This window comes from Gracilinanus agilis, chromosome 2 (genome assembly GCF_016433145.1).
Source record: "Gracilinanus agilis isolate LMUSP501 chromosome 2, AgileGrace, whole genome shotgun sequence".
Classification (NCBI taxonomy): Eukaryota; Metazoa; Chordata; class Mammalia; order Didelphimorphia; family Didelphidae; genus Gracilinanus; species Gracilinanus agilis.
In genome coordinates, this window is record NC_058131.1 from 217,473,889 (window position 1) to 217,499,666 (window position 25,778).

The window sequence follows — 25,778 nt, forward strand, 5'->3', positions numbered from 1 at the left end:
AGGGAAAGGGAGAGGGAGAGGGAGAGGGAGGGAGGGAGGGAAGGAATATTATTATAATATAACTATAGCATTTTCCCTGAAGCATTTTAGAGTAGCTAAATAAGGTTAACTATATATAAAGCCTTTTCCAAAATTGTGAGTTTTTATAATTATTTGTTACTTCATTGGCTATTAAACAAGCAGAGAGAGAGGAACTAGGGCAACATATTATGTAGTACAGTCTGATTTTATTTCCCTAACCCCCCTGACATGTAAATGTGGGCATATATGGGTAGGCAGAATGTTAAAGTAGGAGAAAGGCTGGATTTCAAGACAGAACAGTCTGGGTTTGAATCTAGACCTGGCCATTTACCCTTTCTATGATCTGGGGGGAAATCACCTGGGCCTCAATTCCCTCATATGTAAAATCAGGGGAGTAGTCTGGCTCAGTGGTGCCAAATTCAAACAGAAATGGATCCTAGTAGGCTGCACACTGACTCAGAAAACCACAAATTCACATTACCTATGTTTTATTTTTTTTTCATTTATTTTTGTCAAATATTTATTAAATCTTTATCTGGTTCTAGCCTCACCTGGGAGTATTAAGGCTATTAGTTTGGCACTTTTGGTCCAGATTGCCTCTAAGGTCCCATCAAACTCTAAACCTATGCCCCTATATAAAGGCAATAGGCAGATGGCAACACACAATGATTTAGTCATAACTTTCTTTAAAAAAAAAAATAAACAACTCTTACTTTCCATCTTAGAATCAATCCTGTGTGTTGGTTCCAAGGCAGAAGGGCAGTAAGGGCTAGGCAATAGAGGTTAAGTAATTCATCCAGGGTCATACAAGTAGGAAATGCCTAAGGCCAGATTTTCACTCAGGACCTCTAGTCCTGGCTCTCATTCCACTGAGCCACCTAACTACCTTCATGACTGTAACCTTCTTGCCAAGTCTAATATCTGGCAATTATAAGTTTTTGGCTCCAAACTTAAAAGAGTTTCAGAGCAGGCCTCTCACTCAGATCTGATGAGATGTTATCGTACTGGCACTAAATAACAAAAGAGAGAATCACTCACAGTGTTGTAACGTTCTAGCAGCTCAGGAGTCACGGGGTAGCGCAGCCTCATCTTCCTGTAGAGTGCATGCTTTTCATAGTAGCTGACCAATTCCACCAAACTTTCAAAGTAAGCAGAGGTCCCCAGCACAAAATGGTGCCCATCTTTGTTAATCCGACAATGTTTCACTTTTCCCTTGGCTCTGGAGAGACAGGATTTCACAGGGAGGCAAACAATTATAACTTCCATAGTCCCTGCAGTCCCCAAAGTGAAACTCCTTCCCTCCCTCCACCCCTTAAAACACCAGTGCTTTAAGACTAGCAGTTTCACTATCAATCAATTAGTGGTTCCATAACATGGCTCTGGGCAAAAGGAGTCAATGGGGAGAGACTAGGTTTCAGAAAAGAAAAGTATATTCCTGGGACTTTCTCAGAATGGTTCCCATCAAATAGAACTGTGATAGGCAGCAAGGGGCATGAAAAAGAATGTTGGGTTTGGAATTGGATGGCCTGGGTTCAAATCTCATCTCTGCCATTTAAGTTGTAAGACTTTGAGCAAGTCATTAACCCTCTCTGGGTCTCAGTTTTCTCATCTTTAAAATAAGACAGAATGTCCAAATGATCAGTGAGGGTCCTTTGGATCCTAAATCTAAGATCTGTGATGCATCAGAGAAGTGAGTTAACTCCAAAGGGATTTAACCCTAATTATTAATCATTTCCTCTAAAATAACAAAAAACCAGGGCAGTCAGATGGCTCAGTGGATTGAGAGCCAAGCCTAGAGATGGGAGGGCCTGGGTTCAACTCTGTCCTCAGGCGCTTCCTAGCTGTGAGACCCTAGCCAAGTCACTTAACCCCAAATGCCTAGCTCTAACCACTCTTCTGCCTTGGAACCAATACTTATATTGATTCTAAGACAGAAGGTAAAGGTTTTTTAATAAAAAAGATTTTCATCACAAATATTCTTGATCAACATGAGAAAATTGTCAAATAATAGTGTTGTAATGAGGCATGATACAAATGTAAGTTAAAGGGTAGTATAAGTATTATAAACCCCTTTTACAGATGAAGGGATCAAGAAATGTTAAAGACCTGCTCTTCATCCTATAGCTAAGAAGTATCAGAGCCAGAACTCAAACTTGGGTGATTTTTTGACTGCCAACATACCTTACTATATTTCAGGAGTTATCAAACCTCATAATTTCATAAACTCAATATGCATTAATATTACACCTGATTTCCCTTGAAATGAGGTATCAAACTGCCAATCATAACTTCTCCCAAATTTTATTTCTCCAAGTTCCTTTGCCTAATATCAATAGGAGAAAAAAATAAAAAATATATATATCTTCTAGAAAAAATAAATAGCTTCAAAGATAAAAAACAGTATTGTTGTTGTTCAGTATTTCGGTCATGTCCAACTGTCTATGATCCCATCTGGGGTTTTCTTGGCAAAGATACTAGAGTTGTTTCCCATTTCCTTCTCTAGCTCATTTGACAGATGACAGATGAGGAAACTGAGGCAAATAGGGTTAAGTGACTTGCCCAGGGTTACATAGCTAGTAACTGTCTGAAGCCAAATTTGAATTCAGGAAAAGTCTTCCTGACTCTAGGCTTGCACTCTACCCACTATGCTACCTAGCTGCCCCAAAATAATACAAGTGACTTAATTTCATTAAGTCACACATACCTAGGGTCCCAGTTCATTATGTCAAAGACCAAGAAACCTGACTGAATAGCTTTCCAAAACAACAAAGGAGAAAAGAAGAGTGGAACTACTCCAAAGTGTCTGATTTCTTTCCTGTCCCTTCTACCCTCACCAACTCATTCTGCAAGGGCCAAAATTTCTGCCAGCTAGGTCATCATTAGGCAAATTACTTAACCTGTATCAGCCCAATTTTCCTTATTTATAAAATAAAAGAAATGATGATACTTTTCCTGTCTGTGTTAAAAGGTCACTATGAGTATCCAATGAGAGAGATTGGAAAGTATTTCCTATCTATAAACTGTGAACTCGAGAGGGAGTAAGTCCCCCCTCACAGCAAGTATACAAGCAAAAAGATCTGTCTACTTTGTCAAAGAGGAGAATCTCTTTCAGAACTAAATGGTCTCTGAGATCCCTTCTAACTCTAAGATTCTGTGATATAGAATATATAATTATTAGACAATGGTATCCACAAGAGGCAGGCATTGAGCTGGATTTCATCTGGGAAATCATACAGTAATTTCAAAAATCCCAAGTAGAAATCCCTAATGCAAAATCCATCTTTTTAATATCAGTATGCTCATCTATTGTTACAAATCATGGAATGCTGCAGTCTCTCAAGGATCAAAATTATGCATGATCCAAAGGACAAAGTTAGAAGTTAGCAAGATACAGCATATTCTAATGAACTACATAAAAGATAATGACCAAGAAAATGAAGAAGACGGGTCATTTATGTAATGAAAGCAAAGGGCGGCAAATACAACCTGAATGTTCCGTTGATGTCCATGAAATAGAAAAAGAACTAGAAGAAGGGCTCCAGTACATTGGATAGATGATCATGGAAAAATTTATGGGAAACCATGGACTATAGGATAAAAAAGGAATGGATGAGCTGTAATGTACACAGCTGGAAAGAGTGGACACATTTCTAAGATCACTTGTCGTTAAAAAAGTATGGCATCTATAATTCAGGGTCCACTGCATAACATCTCTTTCCAAGCTTCCAGAAATCTCAGAAGGAACTAACCATAGACACTGAACAAATTGTATCTAAACAGTCCCTAAAAGGCAACAATGAGCGGCTCCCCACCATCAATGGGGGTTCTAGGTAATAAGGATTCACAACAAAGGCCATATACGTAGGTCCCCCCTTTCTAATGAATAAGAATATGATAAAATACATTGAATGTATCTTTCTTTGAGGACCTGTAAAGGCACTGTAGCAACATATCAGGCCTTAGGATTGCTTTTAAAGATGTCACTTTTGATTGGACTGTGAAACATTGACTTGCCAGATAATAAGCTGCTAGGAAACAAAGATGCAACTATATCAAGATTCTCTTCTTTTCTTTAACTTACTATCTTTAACTTATTATCAGTTATTTAAGAAAGTAGCACCTATTGCTAATAGTCTTAAAGAAAGAATCAGCTTCTCCCTCACTCTGAAGTTACCTATGGGCAACAGAGAAAAACAAGGAGAACCCTTTTGGGGCAGGTATCAGGTTGAACTACATACAGGCTGTGCTGTGTAATGGGAAGGGAGAGCAGAGGGTTGCATGAGATCACTTTGGGGAGGCTCCTGTTACCCAAGTGGCTTGTTCCAACTGTCTTATTTTTGTGTTTACCCAAATCCTGTGCTCCCCTAAGTAATGTTTTAAGTCTAATAGCAACTTAAGTTTTTAAGCACATAGTGAAGAACTATGCCAAAAGGTTAGTTAACAATGACCACAATAACTTCGGAACCCTTCCCTGTTTTCTGTGTCTATGACTGTGACATGATTATGTCAGAGGTTATGGGATTCTGACATTCTGGCTAGAGGACCATAATACTCATTCCTTTCTCCCGTGTAAGTTAGAAAGACTCAATAGGAAAGAAAGTTTCTCTGTTCTCTAAGAATTATTGGGAGAATCACCTAGAAAGCTTTGTAGTTCTTCATGAGGAAGACTTCATAAAATTCACCCCTTCCATGAAGAATACAAGCAAACCAGGGGGAATCTACTGAAGATATGTCCTATTTAATGACAGCTAGACAATTCTATGACTTTTGCTCACTTAACCTCCCAATGAGCCATTCTCTACATATGGGTTTACCCTTACACTTACCTGAAAGTAATGGCGTATGCATCGCCCCCTTCTCTTTTCCTAATCAGGAAGGCTCCATCTCGGGGAATTCTCATCAACATGTCTTCGGCTTCTCCTCTGCTCAGGCTATCATAGTACCAACTACAGCATGGCATTGGGGGCGGGTGGAGGAGAAAGATAGACGAGAGATTCTAAAGCTTGTCAACGTGCCAGTCAGCCAGAGTAACTGGTGGCAGTGTTTCCTAAATTATAGTCTCAGAAATTACCATATAAATTATGTATTAGATTTCCCCATCTTGCCTCACATGACAGCAGTTTAGGGAAAAGAATACAGCAACATATCAAATTCTTGGGTAAAACATCACCATGGCTTGTCTGCTTAAAGCAACACAGAATAAATCAGCTTATCGTTACAAAACAATACAGCCCAGAACTGCCATGCCAGTTATCACAGAATGGCACATTAGCTACAGCTTCTGTCCTGAAAAATGTGAGGCAAAGGGCACAGCCAGAAGGATTTAGTTGTTTTCATGTGTTTGTGTATGTGTGTGTGTTTAAAAAAGGAAAGCAAAAAGAAAGAACCTACAAAGGAATGCAAGAGTTTTAAAAACAAGACATATTATCCAACATGGGCTGCTTGGTAACCTGAATTTTAGCACTCTTTGTTTAAGGTTTATTTTCCTGTATTCTTAACATCAGAAGGTAGGGCTGATCTTTGGTTCGATGTATGAATAAAAACTAAGGGAAGCACTATGGATTTTCTCATTTTCACACAGAAAAGCAAGGAATTCTGTTAAGAGGAAATGTTTCCATGACATAATTAACCACTGGAAACCAAACCCCATGTTGTTTGGTCTCTAAGAGAAAAAAAAGTGAAATGTTTAGAAACCATTTGGTGTATGCTAAGAGAGCACAAGGACCCTCGGTATAATTTAAAGGAGAAGCAAGGGTTCTTAAATAGCCTGGGATGATCCAGTTTTGAACTTTCCTGGACCCACCATATGCCTTATTCACTGAGCCAGAGAATGGTTCTATGTTCTTCCTTCTACACTCTGCATCTGCTCATTAATGGGATAGAAATGTCTGCATGCCAACATTTCTTGGCCTCTGCCACCCCAGGAGGACTAGAACTAAACCCATCATAGAAAGCTCACAGAGCACAAACATTTTGGAGCACATAGCCAGAGCACACAGCCAGACATACGCTTTTGATTCATGAGGATTGGGGTTGGGCACTGGGTCTGTCAAACGAAGTTCAAATTCAGCACATCTCAGGTGGGCTTCTCGGTAGTGTTGAATCAAGTCATAGATGCTGTTGAACATGAGGTTGTCAGTCAAATAATATTTCATGGTCCCTCCCTCAGGAGTCGACCGTATTCGACAGTGCTGGACTCTGCCTGATCTCCTGAAAAGGGAAGGGGTGCATCTGTCAGCATATACATCCCTTTCATGGCTGCCCTTCCAGCTAGAAAAGAAAACTTACTTTTGAAAAAAGTAAACAAGGAGGATCCAAATAAATTAATCCTACTCAAACAAATACAGATATGGTACTTAACAGGTAAAATGATAAAGCTCTGGGCACTTCCTGGACACAGAACCATAGAATGTGTGAATGCACATATGAGCTTTCTTTTCTGATATCTCCAACTACAACCATGCTTCCTTCCTATGTTACCCTGGATTTATTTTTAAATATATTTTGTTGAACATGTTGACTCCTGTGAGAGAAGGAGTACCTGTTACAGAAGTGCCTAAATAAATGCTTGCTGACTAAATGAGTTAGCCTAAAAGGCTGTGATTTCATCAGCTTGGGGAAATTCCTAGTGTGGAAACTTCCTTTACCAAAGCAAATTTCAATTCACCTATGACTTACTAGATTAAGCAGGAAGTTGGCTAAGACACTCAGTGACTTGCCCAAGATCATAAAGCTAGCAAGATGAGATTTGAACTCAGATGTTCCTGACTTCAAGGCATTCTGTTTACTATGTGATGTTCTTCTAAAGTATGTGTTTATGTACATATTCATATCTATCACTGTTATTCAGTCAGTTCAGTCATATATGACTCTTGGTGACCCCATTTGGGGTTTTCAGGACAATGATACTAGAGTAATTTGCTATTTACTTCACCAATTCATTTTATAGATGAAAGCACAGAGACAAACAGAGTTAAACTCCCAATGAAGAAACTCCCCCTTACCAAGGAAATCTACAATTACTCTGCTACGTAGAGTATTGGGAAGTGCACAGAGAGCATCAAGCCTGGAGTTGGGAGGACCCATGTTCAAATACAGCTTCAGATACTTCCTAGTGTGGGACCCTGGGCAAGTTGCTTAACTCCCCAACTGTCTTTTCTGTTTTACAATTGATGCTAGGACAGAAGGCAAGGGTCATAAGGGGAAAAAAATAAAGTTACCTGGGGATACTAAGACCTTCGGTGACTTGCCTAAAGTCACAAAGTCAGTATGTTCCAAAGGTGGTACTTGAACCTAAGTCTTCTCTGAGTCTCAAGCCAGCTCTCTTTTTACTATACCATGCTCCCTTATAGGATAATTATTGGCTTGTAATTATACAAATTTTTAAAAAATAATAAATTCAATGATATTTTAAGTTTCTTGAGGGCATAAAGCATATCTTATTCATCTATTTCTAACAGGTCCTAGCCCAAGCTCAGTCTCACACAGAGAAAATGTTCAAAGAATACTAGCTAAATGAATAAAATGAAGGAAATTACCAGAAGGACAGTGTATAATCATTGGGGAAAGTCTCGCTTTCACGGACTAAGAAGGTTCCATCCTTGCCCCCAGTTTCAGCACAGTATTCTTGCAATAGTTTCTCAGCACTTGTTCTCTTCTCCATTCTTTTATGAAACCACTTCTCACCAAAATGCAAGTCAGTCTGTGCTACATCCTAGATCACAAAAGGAGGCAAAGTTATGGTGACTTCCAGGCCAGAGAACTTCTTATGACATGAAAACATGGTGGTCATCTCCACAGTGTTACTTTTCAAAGGTACTGTAGCTTGGCATCTTTTGTAGTCAGTTACCAAAATGCCTGCTAAGTCTATCACCTAATGATGGGAGCCCAGCTGCCTCTCAGGCCCCATATGTCTGACATAGTCTGGACATAAATATGCCTGCTTTTGCTTTCTCTGTGTTGTCTGGCTCTAGGAATACAGCCTGAAAGCCAAACATGTCAACCTCTCCCTCAGAGTTATTGCTACCTGCTATCTCCCATCTCAATGTACCATTTTCAATTAGTTAAAGCAAATCAACAAATACAAGTTCTGCTCTCTCTACCAGGCCCCAGGCACCAGTCTGCCTAGGATCAGGCTTTGGGTTCTGCCTGAGTGAGTAGGACCTTGGGGCTCCCCTGTAGTATATGGTCATGCCCCTTGTTATGGGGTTGGAAGCTTAAGGAAGAAAAACTTGAGGCCCCAAATAGTGACTTGGCTACCACAGTCATCTGAGCTGGGAAGAGAGTTGGGACTACAATAGTGAGCATAAAGAGTGCTTTATTTAATTCACCATGAGGACACCCCCACCTAGTGACAAACAATGGAAAGTCCAGCAAAGCAAGAGAAAGGATATTCAGGCCTCCAGAATAAACACAAGAATTTCTTGTTTTGTTAGAAAAGAATTTGAAATTGGAAAGAAAGGCAGTGAATGCTGCTGAGTCTCATAGGTGACTAGACCTATTTGTCTGCCTTTTGTGATTTTGAGCTCCTCTATTTGACACTCAAATATCTATCTTTACTGCCCTCAATGAACACAGAAATAATAATGATAATAATAACAAACAGCTGACATTTATATAATGCTTACTATATACCAGGCACTGTGCTAAGCACTTTACAATTGTTATTTCATTTGATCTTCACAACAACCCTGGGAAGAAGATGCTATTATTATCCCCATTTTACCGATGAGGAAACTGAGACAAAGGTTAAATGAAATGTCCAAAGTCACACAACTAGAAAGTGCCTGAGACTGGATTTGAACTCGGTTCTGCCTAACTCCGAGGTCAGAGCTGTGTCACTAAGATCCCCAGAGGGGCAAAGATAGAGAGTGCAGTGAAGGAGGGACCCCTTCAGTAGTCAGCTTTGTAGGAAGACCTGCCCAAGTCTCATACCTTTACTGAATCCTCCTCCATATTCTGTTCTATATCATCACTGAAAGACAGCTTCTCATCAGCTATGGCACAATAGTGACGATACCATTTCTGGAACACAAGACCAGTGTTAGTTAGCCTTCTTAAGTAAGAAACCCAGGCTAGTATGTCAGCAGCAGCTGGAAACCTCTTCCTTGAACACTGTTCACTAAAAAATACCTTCCAAAATTTTTTTTCTAAAATTGTTGTGCCTGAAGAAGCAAGCATTCCCCCATGCTAATGAGCTCATTCTTTCTTTTTTTGACTGCCACACTGGAGTGATCCTTTTCTCCAGATGCTTCCAGCATCCACCCTGGATGCCCCTGTCCTGCTTTTTGTGGCCACCCAACTCTCAGGCCTTTGTTCTTCCTTCAGGTTTCTAACCACCATAATGAAAACAATGCAGTTATGGAAAAGGAAGAAGGGATTTTATTTTATTTCTTTCTGTTCCAAAGCCCTCCTGCTTGGACTACTGATAACACTTTCAGCACCATGGGGAGCGACAGTCAGACTTGCATGACAAGGGCCATACCTGATCAATGGGATCCCATATGTTCTTTTGGTCTTAAAGCCCTCCTGCTTGTGCCTGCCAATAACATTTTCAGCATCATGGGGAGCAGCATTCAGACTTGCAGGATTGGGTCTTACCTGATCAATGGTGTCCCACATGTACAGTTCTCCTTGCTGCTTTTTTTCTTCTTTCTTGTCTTCAATGTTGATGTCCACATCTCCTCTGGGACCCAGCTTCTTGTGCTAAAATGAAATACACTGAAGATTTCTCCTCTGGAATCTCTCTTATCTATCAGCCAGTAAATAAACAATTACTATCAAGTGGCTCCAAGTGGAGAGGCTCTGCTAAGAGGGATACAAGAAGAACAAAGGACTCCTGGGCCTCATCTGCCCAAGGGGAGTATACAGTATGTTTGAGAAGACAATCAAAGGAACCCCACCCCACTTCCCAGCATACACACATGGAGAACATAAAAACAAAAAGAAAAGAAAATATCAACATATACTGAACATGGCATTCAAAATGTACCAGACAGGCTGGATAAGGTTGGGCCATTACCTCCCTAGTCCAGGACACTATTTCTTTTAATGCATCCTAGGATCACATTACCTTTTTTTGACTGCAAAGATATACTATTAATTCACATTATCTGGCAATCCATTAAACCTCCAAAGTCTTTTTCAGGTGAACCTCTGTCTACCAATGCCTGGGACAACTTGCACTTGCAAAGTATATTTTTTGAATCTGAACATAAGGCTTTATATTTATCTAAATCAAATTTCACCTTACTACTGTTGAGCCCGGGGCAGCTGAGTGGCTCAGTGGATTGAGAGCCAGGCCTAGAGACTGGAGGTCCTAGGTTCAAGTCCGGCCTCGGACACTTCCAGCTGTGTGACCTTGGGCAAGTCACTTGACCCCTACTGCCCACCCTTACCACTCCTGGGCCAAGGACGGTCCCTAGCCCGGATGAAAAAAGGAGGAGGGTTGGGCGTGGGGCTAGCAACCCCACCCTGTAAAAACTACATCTGCTAAAGAAACTGCAACCTAAAGTAGGGGCAGCTGGGCTAGCTCAGTGGATTGAGAGCCAGGCCTAGAGATGAAAGGTCCTAGGTTCAAGTCCGGGCTCAGACACTTCCCAGCTGGGTGACCCTGAGCGACTGTGCGTCCCATTGCCTACTGGTTGTGGCCCTATGCTCCTAGAATGGAGTCCCAGGATAAAAAAAAAACTGTTGAGCCCAGTTGGGCTCTGGGGGGAACAATATATTATATAGTCCATAAGTCTAATGTGCCCAGATCTTTTGGGATCCTGAACATCCTATCATCTTAATAGCCTAGTTGTAATAAGGCAGGTAGTAAAGTGGATAGAATGCTTGACCTAGAGGTTAAGCAGACCTGAGTTCAAATCCTGCCTCAGACATTCCCTAGCTCATCCTCAGTTTCTTCATCTGAAAAAGGGGGAGATAATAATAGCACCTACCTCACAAAATTATTGTGAGGATCAAATAAGATAAAATATGTAAAGTACAAACCTTAAAAGGCCATGTAAATACGATTATTATCTGGCATCCTTCCCAGTTTTGTATTGTATTTGTATAATTTCATATTATTCTTTTTTTATATTTGTATTATCTATAAATTGAATAAGCATGGCATCCAGGCCTTAATCTGAGGTACTGACAAAAATTATAAACATCTCAGAGCTGAGGATATACCCCTAGAGGATTCCACTAACATCCTCTTTCTGAGTTGAAGCTGACATGTTAATGGCAACTCTTTGCACTCAATCAACCCACCAATTCTGAATCCACCTAAATGCTCCCATCTCACTGTCTGGTCCACAAGAAAAGCAAGATAAGATTTTGTCTTTGACATTGCTGAAGCCTAGATAATCTAGAGCTACAACATTATCCTTATCTACCAGACTTTCAACCCTGTTTTAAAAAAAGGAAGTGAGGTTAGTTTGGTATTTACAGTTCTTGATAAAGTTATGCTGGTTCTTAGTGATCAAAATTTCCTCTTATAGATATTTACAAACCAGGCCCTTTCTTTAAAAAAAAGTAGTCATACTGGACTTGGAAGAATCCAAAAATATTCCTTGCTCCTCATTGTCATTTACAGATTCTCTCCTTGCTTTTTTCATCCAGTAACCCCTCCTCTTTCAAGTCTACCCAATTAAAATTATGGCAGCTTCATCATAATGACTTTCAGAGAACCTATTCTCTCTCTTTTTTCACAAGGTGTTCAGCACCTGGTTCATCATCTTCCTCTCCTCCCCATTCTCTTGTCCTTAAACTGGAGGACTTTAATATCTATGCAGATGTTCCTTCAAACTTTCTTCTTTTTTTAATCCCTTACCTTCTATCTTAGAACTATCAGTTCCAAGGCAGAGTGGAAGGACTAGGCAACTAGGGTTAAGTGACTTGCCCAGTATCACACAGTTAGGAAGTATATGAGACCATACTTGAACCTAGAACCTCCTATCTCTAGACCTGGCCCTCTCTCTACTGACCCACCTAAATGTCCCTCAAATGTCCTTCTTTCCCATTTCCCCAACCTCTTTAAGTCCTATGACCCTGATGGTAAACCTATGGCATGCGCGTCAGCACTGACACACTTACATTTTCAATGACACATGGCCACAAGCGGTCGCATACAGAGAAGTATGGGGCTGCATGCTGAGGACGAAACATTTGCTATAGTGTAGTATAGACGCTCTGTGCCAGAGATCTGTAGGCCAAAACAACTGACACTAAGCAGGTAAGTTAAATAATTAGTTTTTGGTTTATTAAGTACAGTTATATATTACAATTATATATTTTTGTTATTTAAACTATAAATATCGCAAAATTATGGGTTTTTTCTCAAAGTGACATACCACCCAAGTTATGCTCATTTTTTTGGCGAATTTTGATACATCAAACTCAAAAGGTTGCTCATCACTGTCCTATGACCTACTCCTTCACTTCACCTGACTACTCCAGTCACACATAGAGTTATTTATACCCTAGGTCTTGCTATTGCTTACACGTGTTCCACTTGCCTAATTAAAAACCTTAACATTCCCTAATCTGTCCATAACCTATCATTTTTCCTCTCCCAATGCTTCGCCCCTTCTCTACCTTTTCTTTTCCCTCACTGAACTTTCCATTTAGTTCATTTTCTGCACTTGCTCTGACCAAACTCAACTCAGTGGTTAGCTATTTCAACTATACAAGGTTTCTGCTTTTGAAATTCTTATACTCTTGACCTTATGCCAATCATCTCTTGCCAAACCTCAGCCCTCAATAATTCTAACTATCTACCTCTTCTGTTTTTATTCACAATCTTTGACAAAGCCATGTCCTTTTTCCTTCCCAAGGCCAATCCCTCTAAATACCTGTGCATGTGGTCATATCCCCTCCCATCTTCTAGCAGATAGCATTCTTAATTATCCCACCTCTTCTTCTCAACTAGTTCCTTATTATCTCTCTTTCCTTCCCTATTATATTAAAATATGCCCAAGTTCAACAGCATTCTAAAAAAACCCTTTACTAGCACTCCCATTTCCTCAAGCAATTATCTTACACCTTTCCTCATCAAAATTTTTTAAAAAGTTGTCTACACTCACTACCTCTATTTCTCATTTCAATCACTTCTCAACCCTTTATAATAAGGCTTTCGACCTCATCACTCAACTGAAACTGCTCACTGCCAAGATAACAATTATTCTTTATTTGTCTAATTGTACGGTCTTTTCTCAATCTGAATAATTCACAACATATCTGCTGCTTTTGACATGGTGGACTACCCTCTTCTGGACACTTTCTCTTCTCTGGCTATTTTTAACACTACTCTCTCTATATTCTCCTCCTACTTTCCTAAATGTTCCTTTTCAGGTTCCTTTGCTGGCTTATTATCTACTTTACATCTCCTAATTTTCAAAATTCCCAGAAGTTCTGTCTCATGCCTTCTTCTCTTCTCCTTCTATAATCTCTCTCTTGGTAACCTCATCAGCTCTCTGGAATTTAACTAGCCTCTCTATTCAGATGACTCTCAGACATTTATGTTGAATCCCAGTTTCTCCTCCAAGTTTTAGTTTTGGATCCTAGTTGCCAATTGGACAGTTCAAATTGGATATTCCAGGAACATCTTAAATTGAACTCATTATTTTGACCCAAAAAAAACTCCTTTCATCCAAATATCCCTATTTCTATCAAATATCACTATCCTATACCAGTACGTGAGGTGTACAATCTTAGCAATAGCCTAGATTTCTCTCTATTACTCATCCCATATGTCCAATTAGTTCTCAACTCATGACATTTCTATCTTAATAACATCTCTCACATCTGACCTCTTCTCTACATTCATACAACTACTATCTTAGTTCAGGACCTCAACACCTCCTGTCTAGATTATTATAACATCCTAATCAGGATTCTTGTCTCAAATCTTTTCCCACACCAGTCCATTCAACATACTGCCAAAATTATTTATACACAAATCTCTCTCCCCCACACAAACTGCAGTGTTACCTATTGCCTTTGTGATGAAATAGAAATGCCTATCTTTAGCTTCTAAAGCTTTTCATAATGTGATCCTAACTTATCTTTGGATAACTTGATTGAATATTCCAGCTAAACTCTCTCTCACAATATTCCATCTCTCATCTCTGTTTTTATATGAGTTATCTCTCATATCTTCAATCCCTCTTTGCCGCCACTCTTTTCCTCTAAGATGCAGCCCAAGCACAATCTTCTACATGCAATATTTCCTGATACCTCAAATGCTAATGAGTTCTCTCTCTCTCTCTCTCATAATGTTATAAGAGAATTAAGGGAAAGTTTAGCAATAGGCATAAGTTAGCTGGATGGCAAACAGAGAAGGTTCTAGGCATGGAACAGTGAGGGGAGACTTTTTTTTTCTGAGAGACTCTCTGGATGCAACGGATGGCAGTTAAAGGCTTTTCTTAGCTGCTGGAGGTAAAGAACCCAGGAAAATAACTGTCTCCTATAAAACCATCTACCCTGGAAAAGATCAAGTTGAGCAGGTTTTAACTTTATATTCACAATTTTTGTGCAGTCCTTTTCAATTCAAACATCATTCTCCTTGGTAAATAAAATAGAAGCAACATAGGAGTTGAATGGTTCTACCTTTTCTATTATCCCAGTGCCATTCACCTCCTAGAATCTTTAGCTCCCTTCAAAGATATGTTCAAAAGCCATTAATCCCTCTGCCCACCACACTCCCAGATGTTTGTGTAGTTGTTTATATCTTTATGTGTAGTTCTCTCCAATAGAACATAAGCTCCTTGAGGGTAGAAACTCTTTCATTTTATTCTTTGTATCCCAGTCTTCAAAGGGCCTGGCACCAGTATAGCAAGTGCTTAATAAAAGCCTTGGTTGACTGATTGATCTCCCTTTGTCCATTGCTCTTATTTGACTTTCTTTCCTCTAAAATAGCTTTTAGCATCCATTTTTTCCTTCCTTTTACTTGACATTCTTTGCCAGCCTCAGTTCACTCTGGGTTTTAGTGCTCTTGACACTATTCTTACAGGAGTAAGCCACTTTGGTAATCATCTTCCATTACCTTGTCCTTGTTTCAATCTTCTATCTTTTTAAATCTGAGTTTTAAATCTAAATTGGTCAACATGTTCCCTGCACAACTACATGTCTCTTTAGATAACCCTCCCTTTTCCTCACTAAAATTCTTTCTCTTTGGATTTTTACAATTTCATTCTTGAGAGTTCCTATTCATCTTGAGCTGACCTCCCCAGGGCATTTTAGCTGTGGGTACACAATACTGCACATAACATCAGGGTTTGGGTTTTTGTTTTGTTTTGTTTTGATGTACTGATCAATCTCACTGAATTTTTTCTTATCTTCTTTTTTTTGAAAAATTATTTCTTATAAGGGATGATTCTCTCAGAGAAGGGGAATCAAGGGGGAAATCTAGGCAATGTTAAAAGCAAATATATCAATTAAAAATTCCTCTTTCAAAAAGGAGACAAAAAGGAATTTTAGGTGTGGAAACCTACCTGTCTGAGAGGCAACATAGTGTACTAGTAAGAAGTCAGTCTCAGAGTCAGGAAGACCTAGGCTTAAGTCTAGCTTAAAACACATCGTAGTTGTCAGAACCTGTCCAAGTTTCAGATCCCGCAACTTTAACTTTCTAAGACAGTAGGTTCCAGGGAAGTTGCAGATATTCATTGGTCAAAAGAATTTCCTTGCTAGGAATTCCCCATACCAATGAAATGAGAAGGGGTGGGAAGGGAGAAGAAGAAGGAAGATGAGAACAGGAACAAGAAGAATTTAGGATTTTATCTGTCTTTTCTCTACATCTCTGAAATCTACTTTCATAAATTTTAAGGTATAATATGGTCCAGAGAAAAAAAGCAGTGGACTTGAAATTAGAAGAGATTTGGTTTCATATCCTGCCTCTGACAGTTACCAAGTGAGTAACCACAGCTAGCATGTCAATTAACCTTGATAGGCCTAATTTTTCTCATCTGTAAAATGGGGAATAATAATACTCACAAGATCTGCTTATAAATTTTTAAGAAAGATTAAATGAAATGATGTATATAAAGTATTTTTCAAACTTTAGAGCAGTAGATAAACATCAGCTTCTCATAGTATATCAAATAATGCCTAGTTATTCTCTCTTTTCACTGAATGAGTTCTAAGAAGAAATGGTCCTACCTCCCAAGGTTGTATCTTTTCTATTTCAATAATCAGTTCCTCCTTTCTAGTTGGAGTCCAGAATCATTGTTCTACTTATAATTTCTATCATCTTTTAAAGAATGGAATTATGATGTATAATCACACTTAGAATTTCAGCATTGAAAGGGACTTCAGCCATTCATTTATTCACTTATTCACTTCATCCAACAGGCATTTTATTAAGTTTTCTGCTATATGCCAAACACTATGATGCTAGAGGCTCAGGAAACAAAGACAAATAGAAAACTGTCCCTGCCCTCAAGGAGTATATATTCTAAGGGGAGGAAGCAATATGTTCACAAAGAAATTCAAACATAACATATGCAAGTAGTTTTAGTAGATGAGACAAGGCCTGATGGAGCAGGTAGCCCTTGAGGTAAACCTTGAAAGAACCAAGGAGCCTAAGAAGCAAAGATGAAGAAGTAAATCCTAGGCCTGAAAGACAGACTATAGCAATGGGAGATGGAAGATTATATAAAAAAAGCATAAGCCAATTTGGCTGGAATAGACAGTGTCTGAGGGGAAACAACGTGAAAACTGTCTGGAAAGAGAGCTGAAACCAGACTGTGAGCAACTTTAAATGCCTAACGTTCATTTGATCCCTGAAGCAGTAGGAAGCCACAAGTGGTTATTGTGAGGGGGAATGATATACTCAGGCTTGTGCTTTAGGAATATTAATTCAGTAGCTCTGTAGAGGATAGACTGGAGAAGGCAAAGACCAGAGGCAGATTCATTATGTGGCTACTCCAATAGTCCAGTTAAGAGGTAATGAGGACTAGGTTGATGGCCATGTGAGCAGACAGAAAGGGAGAAAGGCAAGATGTTGTGTCTCAGTGATTGGATATGGGAGGCAGGTATCACAGTGACCAATTAATTACTGTTCTTTGGGTCAAAGATGGATGAATTTAGGAGAAAAGATAATAAAGACTGTTTGGGACATATTAAGTTTGAGATGCCTTTGTAACATTCAGGTCAAAACATATAATGGGCAAATGAGTGATAAGGATTGGGACTTAAAGAAGAACTGGGGCTGGATATACAGACCTGGGATTTATTTGCATAAAGAAGGTAAGTGAGCCTATGAACGCTTGATGATGTCATCAAGTGAAAAAGTGCAGGGAGAAAAAAGATCAACCAGAACACAGGGCGCTGGAAGACCATGATAGTTAGGAGGCAAGTCATGGATGATAATACAAAAAAAAAAAAAAACATTGAAGCAAAAAAGCCAAAAAGGTAAGAGAAGCACCAGGAAAAAAAACTATATCATGAAAAGCTAAGAGAGAAGAGTATATAGGAGGAGGCGATGATCAATGAAGTCAAATTCTGAAGTCAAAAAGGAAATGGGCTGATAAAAGGATGGTCAAATATAGACCTCTTCACAGATACTGCACACTGATATTTCTTTCCTTGACTATTTCAATTTATCTGTGATCTCGTGGGTAGAGATCTGCCCCTAGTAAGCCTCCTTATCTTGTGAAAATCATAGAATGTTCAAGTTGGAAGGGATTACCTTGGAGATAAGAGGACTCTTGTCCTGAGTCTTTTTCATTTAATTGGACATACCTTAATTATGATCTTTTCTTTCAGCTGGGCAGGGGATGGAAGCTGGTCAGCACTGGCTTCAGTGGGCCTCGTAAGGAGGAGGTCTCCAAACACTTCCTTAAATACCCTGGCCATATGACGTTGCTGTTCTACACAGCAGTGTTCTTCAATGGAGAGGATCACTGGGAACCTAAGGAAGGAAAGGAGGACAAAGAGAGCTCCTTATTGGTTTCCTTCCACAAAAGGCAGAGAGAGAACAGGAAAAGTACTTGTGGTCTGTCCAAAAAATTCTAGGTAGATGCCATCTTTCATTTAGCTGAGAAGGAACAACTAGGTTAACCCAGACCATCTGGGTTAGCATTTTGCTCTCTGGGACCTCTGCTAGGGCTCCCTATCTGGTTAGAAAATATGGTCACTAAATACAAACTTTGTCACTGCCCATTGCTTTGGATGAGGTTTAAACCTTTGGGGCCCAAGGGTGAAAACGGAGCTCAGACAAGATATCAGGGCTGAATATACAGTTCTAGTATTTATCTACCTAAAAATCACTGAACCCCATGGGAGCTAGTGAGACCACCAAGAGGGAGAATATACAGAAAGAAAAAATCTGACACAGATGAGGGAGGTCCTAGTCATTGTGCTCTTTCATATAAGATGGGGTACAATAAATATAGGCAGTTTAAATATTTTTGGAAAATATTTTACCACTAATAGATACACTGGGTCCCACTAGTATAAATATGACCATAAGCCAGAACGAAGAGAAATGGAAGCCTGAGAAGCAGGGTGTAGCTTTGGGGTCAGTAGCTTATTTTCCTATTCTAGGTTTTGAAGGCAGAGTTAGGATGAGGATGTGGTAGTGAATAAGGAAAATTTATGGTAAATACAAACTCTCTTCTGATCCAGCAGTTCTCACTCGGTTCCAGCATTGGCCAGATAGCCCATATGCCTTTCACTACCTCTCACAGGGCTGTTGTGAAGAAAATGTTTTAGAAAATGTAAAGCCCCCCAGGAAAGGAAGTCTCCCTTCCATGTAATCACCCTGACCTAGAGATACTCAAGGAAAAGTAAAGAACAACAATGCAGAGCATCTGGCTATACATGAGCTCTCTCCTCTTCCAAATGAGCCCCCATCTCCCTAAGCCAAACCTACAAAAACTGCAAGCCTACTGTGAGGAGACAAAAGCATGGTCTCTGATGGCCTGCACCACATCGTCAAACTTGATTTTCGTCGTCCGCGTCCAGCCATGATAGATGATTGGCTTCCCATCAGGTCCATCCCAGCAATCCACTGAGGGAAAGAAACACATCATTTTGACCATTTTAGTCACTTGATTTTTTTATACATACAAGATCAAAATTGCAGGGCAGAAGGTCCACAAAGGAATCATCGATATCAGTAAATTCTTGGATTTCAGACAGGACAATTACATTGGAAGGAAGTGTTTACATGTGCCTTCTCAGTGGGATGGGCTTTAAAAAAATGCTGGTAGTTGATGAAACCATAATATAGAGCCTTGGAAGGAAATTTTGTCCCTAAGTAATTCTAATAGAGTTGAGAGGGAAATGTACAGTAAACTTTCCCCAAACTTTGATTATTACATGGGCAAGTTTGTGCTAATATCCATGGTCCTGAAACTTTTTTCAGTCTAAACATCATGAGTTCAATGAGATACCATAGAAGGAAAGGAAGAGGGAACACTATTCAAATGTTTCCTCAGCCATGTTTATTTTACACACATCTGTGTGTGTGTGTGTGTGTGTGTGTGTGTGTGTGTGTGTGTGTGTGTGTAAGCACAAACTCTCAACACTAGGCACACCACTGTGATAATTAGATTAAGTCTACACTGCTCATCTTTAGATTTAATCACCAAAGGTGAGAGCACCTTCCAATTCTGAGAGGTACTAACCCACATGTGCTGAGTGAGTAATGAATCAGAATCAATGGACTGCCCTCTACGCTTTCTATGAGAAAGTGTCTATTGTGATTGGACACACAGGCTAGGGGAAGGCACTGGAAGTGATGTGACCCCTTTAAAAGAGGGAGTTGAGTGAGTGAGAGGGTTTGGTGAAGGGGACCTGAGGGAGTTTTGCTGGTTCGTGACCGAGACTGTTCCATGTGGTGAGTTTAAAGCCTGAATCTTCCTGAACTTCTATTAAGAAACTTCTTTTTATAGACTCTGTGAATAAAGTTTGCTACATTCACCTCCAGGCCTCAGGCCCTTTAACCCTCTGCTGAGGGTTAAGATGTACCTGGACTAATCAGTGGGACAGATTCTTATTTCTGTACTCCCTCTCTCTCTTCTCATGTAAATAAACTTCCATAAAAGTTAATTTTCATTTGAGATTATTCTTAATTGAGGATTGATAATAGTTCAATCCTCTGGTGACCATCTTTAATATATTGAACCAATAAAACTTTTCACCCTTACACCACCTTCCCTCTCTCCCACAGGCAATATCTTCCATCTCAAGTCAAAATCTGGTAAAGGGGAATGGAGAGGATGGGAGATATAACAAAGATTCTCTAAGGATGCACCACAGTGCCCTAATGCACAGGGCCTATGTGACTCCTTAGCCCTAGTTAAAAACAGGGCAAGAATTTTATTTCCCAAAAAAATATTATATAAAGGAATTACATGAAGAATTTCTTCCTCCTTCAGAAAGATTCTATCTGGAGGGAAAGTTTCCAAAGGAAGAATACTAAAAAGTCTAAGAGAGTGAGAGCCTCCCTGCAGGCAGGGGCTATGTCTTATTAACCTTAAAGTAATATCTATACATTAAATGTGTATGTCCCACCACATTGAGCACCAGAAATTACACATGGTAGATACTTAGTAAATATTGATTAATTAAGCATCTATGTGTGAGCTGCCTTCTTCCATCACTTACACTCTATACACCGGCAACCCATTCGAAGACATCGAATGTACGATTCAGTGGAAGATTCACTTCGAAGTTGGTCCCCGGTGAGGTACCTGAATGAAGAGAAAAGCCAGCCATGTCAAAGAGGTCACAAGAGAATGTGATCAGGAAATCTTCTCAACATTAAAGTTTCTGACTCATTAATTTGCTCCTTAACTTGAGAACCAGAAGTAATCCTCTATCTCAAAATGAAAATTAGAGTTTTATATCATCCAATAAACTTATTTACACCAAGAGGATTCCACAAAGTTGGATAAGTTTGCTTCTATTATTTCAGATGCTGACACTTTATCAAATAAAAGGGAACAACTAGGGCAGCTGGGTAGCTCAGTAGATTGAGAGTCAGGCCTAGAGACAGGAGGTCCTAGGTTCAAATCCGGCCTCAGACACTTCCCAGTTGTGTGACCCTGGGCAAGTCACTTGACTCCCGTTGCCCACCCTTACCACTCTTCCACCAAGGAGCCAATACACAGAAGTTAAGGGTTTAAAAAAATTTAAAAATTTGAAAAAAAGGGAACTACTAAGGCTGAGGTTCACACTGATTCTCTAGAAGTCTGGAAGACCTAAGTTCAAATCCCAACTAAGATATCTACTACCTGTGTAACCCTAGACAAATTGCTTAATTGCTCTATGCCTCAGTTTCCTCATCTGTAAAATGGAGATGATGATAATAAGCATCTACTCTCCAGGGTTGTCATGAAGATCAAACAGTATTTGTAAAGTGCTTTACAAAGTGCTATATAAATGTTATATAATGATTATTATCATAATAATCATTATATAATGCTACACTGGGGAAATTACCCAACACGGGACTAAGAGGTCATATAGGATTATTTGGCTGCTACTGGGTAACAGAAAAATGACAGGAAGAAAGCCAGCCATCCTATAAATCTACCTTCTGGACAAGTAACTCACCTACATAGCCATAAAAGTTTTAGAAACGGAGTAGAGAACAACCTTGATCACAACTCAAAGTAGTTATGGGCTAATCCCTCCATAACAGTGGTAAGTACTATGTTGATTCCAAAATAGGTTAAGAAACATATATATTTAAAATGAGAGGAGATCAGAAAGGAAAGAAAAGATGAAGGAAAAAGAAAGAACACAGAATAGATTCACAAGCCTGTTCGCCTCTTATGTTGCTTCTGCCTTCAGAAATGCCTTCTGCAGAATGCCAGGGCAGTCAAAAGATTATAAACATTTAGAGCTGGAAGTCACAGAGTACAAAATCATAATTTTAGAAAGAATGAAACTGAGTACTGGAGCCAGATCAAAATGTAACTGGGAGATATTCAACAAAATAAATTTTAAGAGAGTAGAACATCAATAGTATTAATATGTGGTTTCCCAAGTAAAATAAAAATATAAACTGAAGACTCCCTATAAATCTCTTTTCCCCAGCAAAGCATCCCCCTAGGAAGGAATCTGGAGGTAAAATAAGGTACTTTAAAATTCACTATTACCAATGCCCCCAACATAAATCCTTATTGGCCAAAGATCTGAGCAAAGTTAACATGGCCAGTTATGTTCAGCTCATGGAAGCTGTGCAAGGGCTGTCATTTCCATGACACATGGTATACATACCCAAGAGGACCCTCAGATGAGACTCTTTATTAAAAATCTAAGACAAAATATTCATTCTTATACTTGCAAGGACATGGAGATCCAGAGGCTCTGGCATCTGGAAATGAGGTACAACCCTGATAAAGGTTCAGAGAACCTCAAAGGATTCAAGCTAGAAGAGATATTAAGAGTTCATGGAATTGAGAGTAATCCTCTGAAGACCAGAGAAGAAAGGCAACTTGTCCAATGTCACAAAATAATTAAGTTAATGGCAGAACCCAGGACCCAGATCTTCTAATTCCTAATCTAGGGCCTCTTCTACCTCACCATGGAAAGCTGATTATGACCACAAGGCAAGGGGAAATGGGCAAAATTAAGAACTGGGTCCAGCATTCTTAAAAACAGCCTTTAGTCTTTCTATTTTAAATGTATCTGTCTACTTGAACTACTCTGTGATCTACAAACCCTTTGGGTCAGCTTAATTTAAATGTTGGTTGTTATTGGCTTACATACAAGGTGAGAAAGCCTGTATGGGGTAAAGCAAGCTAGTAAAAGATCAGGCACCTCAGAAAATAGTTCAAACTAGAGGAAAGGTGGAAACTCTAATCCAGAATTTCCCATATTGCTATGATCTTTGGTACTAGAAATCTATATTTTTACATATTAAACAAGCGAACTGTCCCTAATAACTTTTTTAACTTCTGCAATATTTATTGCTGAGAGCCAATCCACATGTACATAAAACAAATATCAAATTCCTAATTCTTTTGATGCAAGTAAGGATAATACTTCTGCCTTATTTGGAAAATGTCTAACATCTTTCACCACCAGCCTCAACCCCAAGGAAACCTTTATAGCCCCAGCTGGAGAAACTTCAGGCTACATTATCTCACCAACAGATTAAACGCCCTCAAAAACTATCTTGATTTGGCACACTTTTTATTAGTATGGTTTTTCACTGAACTATAAGGAAACTTACGTGTTATGAGATGAAGAAATCCAGTAATGAGACAAGGGGTTATTCATGTCTTGCATGTCAACAGAGTCATATTTATCATCCCAAATGCTGTTTTCTTTTGAAAACAGGTAAGTAAGGAACTAAAAGAACAAAATAAAATAAAAAACAAACAAGGAAAAACAGTCAAGAAATATAGAGACCAAATGTCAATGAGAATAAGCGGCCAACTCTTAACGATAAGGGAAGAATTATCCAGTCAACAAGCCCCAGTTTCACCAATGATTTCATTCTGTTCTCCCAGCCAGAAGTTTTTGCCACAGTATCTAACCAAGTAACAAATTTCCTGAAATAGATGGGCTAAAATTCTTCCTTTCACCTTCTCCTCATCACTTCTCTTTTAGAAATTCTAATAAATCATGAAAGACCCTAAAGAGAAACAGGTGGCCATGAGAGAAGGAAGAGAAAAAAGTTGTACTAAGATACAGACAAGACAATGTGCGCAAATAGAAGTTCTGTATCATTAACTGAACTGTGTATTGAAATAAGATAAGTGTAAATGAAAAGTCATCTTCAGAGAGCTAAAAACTATGTATGTACAAGATAAAGGCATTTCCCAACAGTGGGAAAGGGACTCATTCACTAACCTCATCAACAAACAGGAATGGTTCAGCTGTTTCTCTCATAGTGTCATCTATAAATTTTGTCATCCGCTCTCTTACTTTACTTAGATCCTGTGCCCAGGTTTCCTTAAAACAAAAATGAAAAACAAAAAGGAAAGAATTATTACCAAAAGACCACAAAGGGAAGACATGTGGATTTTCATCCAGAGTTTGGTGGAAAACAACTATGCATCCATACACAGATTGGCATAACGTTATTAAATTTATAAATCTTTTATATAATCAAAAAAAGAGGATGAGCAGGTAGCTCTTGTGATATCAAGAGAAATTGAGGAAACTCTTTAGGTGAACCTTCTGTGGCACATTTAGGAGAGCATTTAAACAAGGATGAGCTACACAGGATAGACAGGGACTCAAATTCTGATCTCTCTTGTTAGAAGAAATGTCCATATCAATGAGACCGATGATCCATTGGAAACCCATGATTTCCTAGATTCTAGATCATACAAAGTCAATGAAGCTTACACATATTGAGAAAAATTGCAATGCAGATGCATGTACAACCCAGTGGACTTGCTCATCAGCTCAGGGAAGGGGGAGAGAAAAGGGGAGGGGAAGAAAATGAATCATGCAATCATGGCAAAATATTCTAAATGAATAATTTGTCATTTAAGTAAAAAAAAGCCAATGAAAACATTTTAAGGTATTTTATAAACAAGCAGATATGATGAAACATATGACCCTACTCTGTTTCCCCTGTTCAGTTCCAAGTTTTCTAATGTTTATACAGCATTTCACCAGTGATATAGTATGACTAACAAGAAATCAGTTTTTCTTAATTCTTTCTGGTCTAAAATATTCTAAAATTTTTCTTTGTCTTTATTGAAAGGAAAAACAAATGTGTGGCCAGCAGTCTTCATGACTGGGCACAATGGGACATAGACCAAGAAACCTGTCAGGGAGAAAAGAACAAGGTCAGATACAAATAAGGTAACCAAAAAAAAAAAAAAACCTTCTTTTGCCTTACTGTTAATAGAAGAGAACAATGAACCCTTCTATATGTTTTTGCAAAAGTACACTAATAATTAAGGCAAAACAGCTGCTTCCTTATAATAACCCTTTCATTTGGATGCACTGGCAATAAAGTTTTTGCATACTGGAGAATGATACGTAAAAATTTGGTCTAGCTGATACAAATCAGACAGGGCTTCTGCAGTCCAGTCAAGAGTTTCCTTCTAAATTGCTATAATTCACCTCCCCACCTCAATCCCCAAATCAAACAGACTTTGTGTTATTATTTAACTTGGCTAGAAAATGTATCAGTATTTTCTAACTGCAATTAGGGAATATGATGTTCTCAGTGCTAAGAAGTCTAACACACCGGGATGAGAAACACTTTCCTGGGGGTTTTCCTGGTCACTGACCCTTAAATGGAAAAGGGGATTCTGCTGCAAGTCTACTAAAAACAGCAACATTTTACTCAAATGCCATTTGTGAGATGCACAAGCTGAAGCTCTCTGTAAATAACACAGGTGTGACCTTGGATATGTCACTCACTTCTTGGGACTTATGCTACTGTGAGGTAGCCAAGGGCAGTAGTATCCAACGCAAAAAGAAACCCCACATGCAGATCCCTGTGGTGGCATATTGATTAGAGAACCATAGATTAACATCCTCTATGCTCTAATATATTTTTATTTTGTTAAGTATTTCTCAATTATATTTTAATCTGAATCTGGCTGCATTTAGGCTGTGTTTGACATTCTGGTGTAGAGCACTGGACACAAGTTAGGAAAAGCCAAGTGCAAATCTTGATTCAGACACTTACTAGCTGTACAACACTGGGAAAATCACTTAATCTCTCTCTCAGCCTCAGTGTCCTCATCCATAAAATGAAGATAATAATGGTGTCTATTTCAAAGAATTGTGAAAGTCAAATGAAATTACATATGTAAAGCATTTTGACCATCTTAAAATGCTAT

The 25,778-nt window shown here is 39.1% G+C and overlaps 1 protein-coding gene across 1 annotated transcript in view; it reads right to left on the reverse strand.

Annotated features, from left to right (window-relative positions):
• PLCG2 (phospholipase C gamma 2) overlaps window positions 1–25,778 on the reverse strand; it is a 172,439-nt gene that overhangs the window by 47,023 nt on the left and 99,638 nt on the right. The window contains exons 10-20 of the mRNA XM_044663650.1: window positions 23,821–23,922; window positions 23,198–23,316; window positions 20,620–20,705; window positions 18,898–19,018; window positions 17,749–17,917; window positions 9,622–9,726; window positions 8,956–9,045; window positions 7,560–7,735; window positions 6,031–6,231; window positions 4,848–4,967; window positions 1,060–1,240 (exon numbers count right to left, since the gene is read on the reverse strand). Of these exons, the coding sequence (XP_044519585.1) occupies window positions 1,060–1,240; window positions 4,848–4,967; window positions 6,031–6,231; window positions 7,560–7,735; window positions 8,956–9,045; window positions 9,622–9,726; window positions 17,749–17,917; window positions 18,898–19,018; window positions 20,620–20,705; window positions 23,198–23,316; window positions 23,821–23,922 (1,470 nt within the window). The remainder of the gene's footprint in view (window positions 1–1,059; window positions 1,241–4,847; window positions 4,968–6,030; window positions 6,232–7,559; window positions 7,736–8,955; window positions 9,046–9,621; window positions 9,727–17,748; window positions 17,918–18,897; window positions 19,019–20,619; window positions 20,706–23,197; window positions 23,317–23,820; window positions 23,923–25,778) is intronic.